At 39.8% G+C, this 4,494-nt stretch overlaps 1 protein-coding gene across 3 annotated transcripts in view; it reads left to right on the forward strand.

Moving 5' to 3' along the window:
- The window catches only part of CP (ceruloplasmin (ferroxidase)), a 60,693-nt gene that overhangs the window by 36,036 nt on the left and 20,163 nt on the right, over positions 1-4,494 (forward strand). For all 3 annotated transcript variants that reach the window (XM_010858117.1, XM_010858118.1, XM_010858119.1), the window contains 2 exons: positions 2,496-2,602; positions 4,133-4,349. In XM_010858117.1, the coding sequence (XP_010856419.1) occupies positions 2,496-2,602; positions 4,133-4,349 (324 nt within the window). The remainder of the gene's footprint in view (positions 1-2,495; positions 2,603-4,132; positions 4,350-4,494) is intronic.

Here is a 4,494-nt window from a genome sequence, read left to right on the forward strand (position 1 = left end):
CAGCGTGGAGGCCAGAGGCCAGGGCAGAGTAAACAGGGGCAGAATGTGAGGAGATGGGATCCAGGCAGGGCAGGGAGCCAGGTGCAGGAGGAGCGAGGGGGACCTCAGAGGCCGTGGTTACAATGTTGTATTTCATTCTGAAATTCTATGTGAGGGTTAGGTTGAAGAGTGATGATCTGATGAATAGTTTTTAAAGGACTGGTCTGGCTAGTATGTGAATAAGTGACCATAGGGGATAAGGGTAGAAATCAAGGGTTGGTTAGGGGACCATCCCGGAGAAGGCAATGGCACCCCACTCCAGTACTCTTGCCTGGAAAATCCCATGGATGGAGGAGCCTGGTAGGCTGCAGTCCATGGGGTCACTGAAGGTTGGACACGACTGAGCGATTTCACTTTCATGCATTGGAGAAGGAAATGGCAACCCACTCCAGTGTTCTCACCTGGAGAATCCCAGGGACGGGGGAGCCTGGTGGGCTGCCGTCTATGGGGTCGCAGAGTCAGACACGACTGAAGTGACTTAGCAGTAGGAGCAGGGGACCATCCCAATAATTTGGGTAAAAAATTAGTTGGACCCAGGTAGAAGCAGTTGAAGTGGTTAGTTGTATTCTGGGTCTATCAGGTTGGCCAAAAATTTCATTCAGGTTTTTCTGTAATATCTTACAGAATGCCTGGCTAACCCAATATTTTAAAGGTGGTGTTAAAAGGACCTGCTGAAAGAGTGGTCATTAGGGAATGTTAGGAAAGGTGGAGTCCAGGAAAGCCCAAGGTTTGAGTATTGACCATTTATGGCAGAGCAGGTTGGGGCAGGGAAGGAAGAAGAGAATAAAATGCTATTTTCTGGCTTATGAGAATAGGAGTTTAATGAAAAGACAATATGTTCAGGTAATGAATCTATGCTTTATATTCTCAGTGAAATGTTCTGCTTACAAAAGGGTGAGGACACAGGAGCAGGTAAAATGGAGGACTTGACTAAAAAGGAAAAAAAGTCTGCCATATCCTCTAACATTATCCCTACGTCCTGCTTGATTCCCTAGTAAAGGTTTGTCAGATTCCAGTTAACTAAACTCTGACAGCAGGAATATATAATGGTGAGATCTGGATAAACAGAGTGGACAGTAAGTGGCCATGGCTGCAAGTCAGGGTCTTGTGAGCAGTTGTGCAGGAAGCCCTGCAGTGACTGGCAGCAAAGATCAGGTTGGAGAGGGGCCCAGAGCAAATGGAAGATGGTAAAGATGTTGGTAAGATAGGAGGGTGGAGCAACTGGCTGTCTTCAAAGTGTGAAGGTCCAGGGTGTGGTCATGTCCTGTGTGTGGCACAGTTGGAACGGAACAGTGTATGGTATGACAGAAGGGGGCAGACAAGAGAGGTCACCGACAGGTCAGTGACCCATGAGATCAAGAGGTCTGATGACTCCTTGCCAGAAACTGAAATCACTGACGATAATGGTGATAAAAGAGAAAAGGCAGGTGGTGGTGAAACTGAAGGAGTTACACAAGGGCAGTCCAGAAACACAGACACAGAGAAGACGGTAGGGAAGAGGTTAGCACTCTTATTTGAGAGCTGAAAAGAGAAAAGTGTATTAGAAAAACACAGTAACGTGGAAACTTACATTACCATATGTAAAATAGATAGCCAACGGGAATTTGCTGTTTGGCTCAGGAAACTCAAACAGGGGCTCTACGTCAACCTAGAGGGGTGGGATGGGCAGGGAGATGGGAGAGAGTTTCAAAAGGGAGGGGATACATGTATACCTATGGCTGATTCATGTTGAGGTTTGACAGAAAGCAGCAAAATTCTGTAAAGCAATTATCCTTCAATAAGAAAATAAATAAATTTAAAATACAGACTCCAGATGAAGGAAAGTTCTGTTGCAAAGTTTTTACAAATTTTGATATTGAAATTCTCATCTCTTAGCTTTGTGATGTGGCTTCTGTGTCAAGACTAGTTAATTCACAACCAACAAAGATGATATTAAAGTGTGTCTTATAGGTGTTTTTAAAACTAAATTCTTTATTTTTCAAATTCAAACAGAATTTATTTAGAAAAATTATTTTTTAATTGTTAGTTTCATTATCCTTTAGGTCAGAGGTGTAACAATTTTCTTTTTAATATTCTTCTCATCATTGGAGACATTGAAACTTCTGCCTATTTTCTGAGAAGCCATAAATAGTAACAGAGAGTCACAGATCTCGGCATTGGGATGCCTGTGATCTAAGTTGTACTTTTTGCTATTTATTACCTCTATATCTTAGAGCAAATATCTTGTGTGCTCCTGACTTTCATCATCTTTGAGATAATGAAGGTTATTATGTTTCCTTCTAGTAAAACTAAATTCTTGTAAACAACTTTGAATACTTTTACTTTTTTAAATGAATTACTTTGTGACATTCCCAGTTTCTGGGTCACTGTTTTTCAAGGCTTTGATAACAACTTGAAATACATGTATCAAGCACATATCAAATGTAACTACATACGTTAACACTTGATTAATTTAGGTGAAACTCGCACTTACATATGGAAAATCCCAGAAAGATCTGGAGCTGGAAGGGATGATTCTCCTTGTATTCCATGGGTTTACTATTCAACTGTGGACCGGGTTAAGGTAAACTTTAAATCATTTGTGTTTTGTGCAGACTCCCAAAATAGACACACAATTGAAGGAAGATGAGGTTAGGGTTTTCCTGTGGTCCAATTCTATGTTAAAAATCACAGGAAAGTAAGCTGCTCTGCAATTCATTTCAGCTTTTCTTTTTTATGGTTTAAGGTTATACATTTACAGTTATAAATGTATCAACCTTATAACTGCTGATTAAGGATATCACAGAATTAAATATTAATACAGTATCTTATTTCCCTTTGGATATGTAAATATATTAAACTCAAAGAACTGAGGTATATGATTTCAGAGTTCTATTATTACATGGTAATAAAAGTGCTGATGTCAACATTCAATCAGCATAGCTAAAGCTGCTGTTTGATTAAATATTTTGAAGCCAAAAAGCCCTCAACAACTAAAAATCAGAACATGTATCAAGACTCTTTTGCTGAATTAAGCCTCTAGTCCAAATCTCTCTTCTGAGTTCCAGACCTGTCTATATACCTGCCTATTGAACACCTTTACCAGCATGTTCCACGGGCACAGAAACTCGGCAACTCTACAACAGAACCTGAGGTCTTCATCCAACTCTTTCTTCTTGTATTCTCAGTTGTGATAAATAGCACAAGAAACAAACCTAGTCATTTGTTCAAGCTAGAACCCTGAATATAGAATATCTAACTCTTACCCTTGGCTCACCTAAGCAATTTGCTCACCAACACAGAGCTCTGTCCATTCCTTCTTATCTGCACAGATCAGGTGCTATTAATTTTCCTCAACTACTGCAGTGGCCTCCTGGTCTCCAGTCTTTTCCCCATCCAAGCCTTCCTTCACTCTACCACTAGGATCACTGGTTTAAAATGTAAATATACTGCCACTCCATGTTCAATTTTTCAATGGCTACTTATGACCCACAAGACAAAATCTAAAATGCCTAACATAGTACAGCTCAAAGGCCATTTAAGATCAAATCTGCATTACTGAAGCCCAGTCAAACCAAACTTCTTGTAGTTTAAGTCCATTACAATCTTCCCCATGTTCATTATCATTTTATGTACCTCCACTGCAGAAAGTGGGTCATTTCTTCTATTCATCTGTTTTCCCTACTAGATTGAGTTCCTGAAGGCAGGGGATTTGTTTCCTGTCTGGCTTTTAATGACTGGCATAGTGCCTAGGTTATGGAATAGGCAAACCAGCACTGTTCATTTGGGGTTGTATTCAACTGCTGCTCATTACTTGAGCCAATATTTGGCCTTTGCAACACATTTCTGTTACTTGCACCATCAACCACACAACCTACCCATGACTCACCCTTGTTCCAATTTACTCCAAGTGGAAAGTTACTGACTTGACTGAACCACATTGGGCAAAGTCTACTAGTTATATCAGTCTCTGACTTAAGTAGTAGATTTACTACTTCAAGTAGTACTTACTTTAAGTGCTACTTAAAATCCTGAGGTCACGGGGGATAAGGTCCCAGTTCTCTGAAATCCCAACCTGTATCTCAAAGACAACTAAGTTTTTGCTTGGTTTCAGGATCTCTTTAGTGGATTAATTGGCCCACTGATTGTTTGTCGGAAGCACTATTTGAAAGTATTCAATCCCATAAAGAAACTGGAATTTTCCCTTCTGTTTCTTGTTTTTGATGAGAATGAATCTTGGTACTTAGATGACAATATCAAAACATACTCTGATCACCCTGAGAAAGTAGACAAAGCCAATGAGGAATTCATGGAAAGCAATAAAATGCATGGTATGGTACATTATTCTAAAACTTACTTTTTTGCTTTTCTTCTTTCAAATAAAATTACTTGGGAAACTATTCATTTGTTTTATTTTATAATAAACCACTTCTGCCACACTTGCATGTGAAAGAATTCTATTCAAAGCAAAAAGGG

Source organism: Bison bison, unplaced genomic scaffold, assembly GCF_000754665.1.
Source record: "Bison bison bison isolate TAMUID 2011002044 unplaced genomic scaffold, Bison_UMD1.0 scf7180017864384, whole genome shotgun sequence".
NCBI lineage: Eukaryota > Metazoa > Chordata > Mammalia > Artiodactyla > Bovidae > Bison > Bison bison.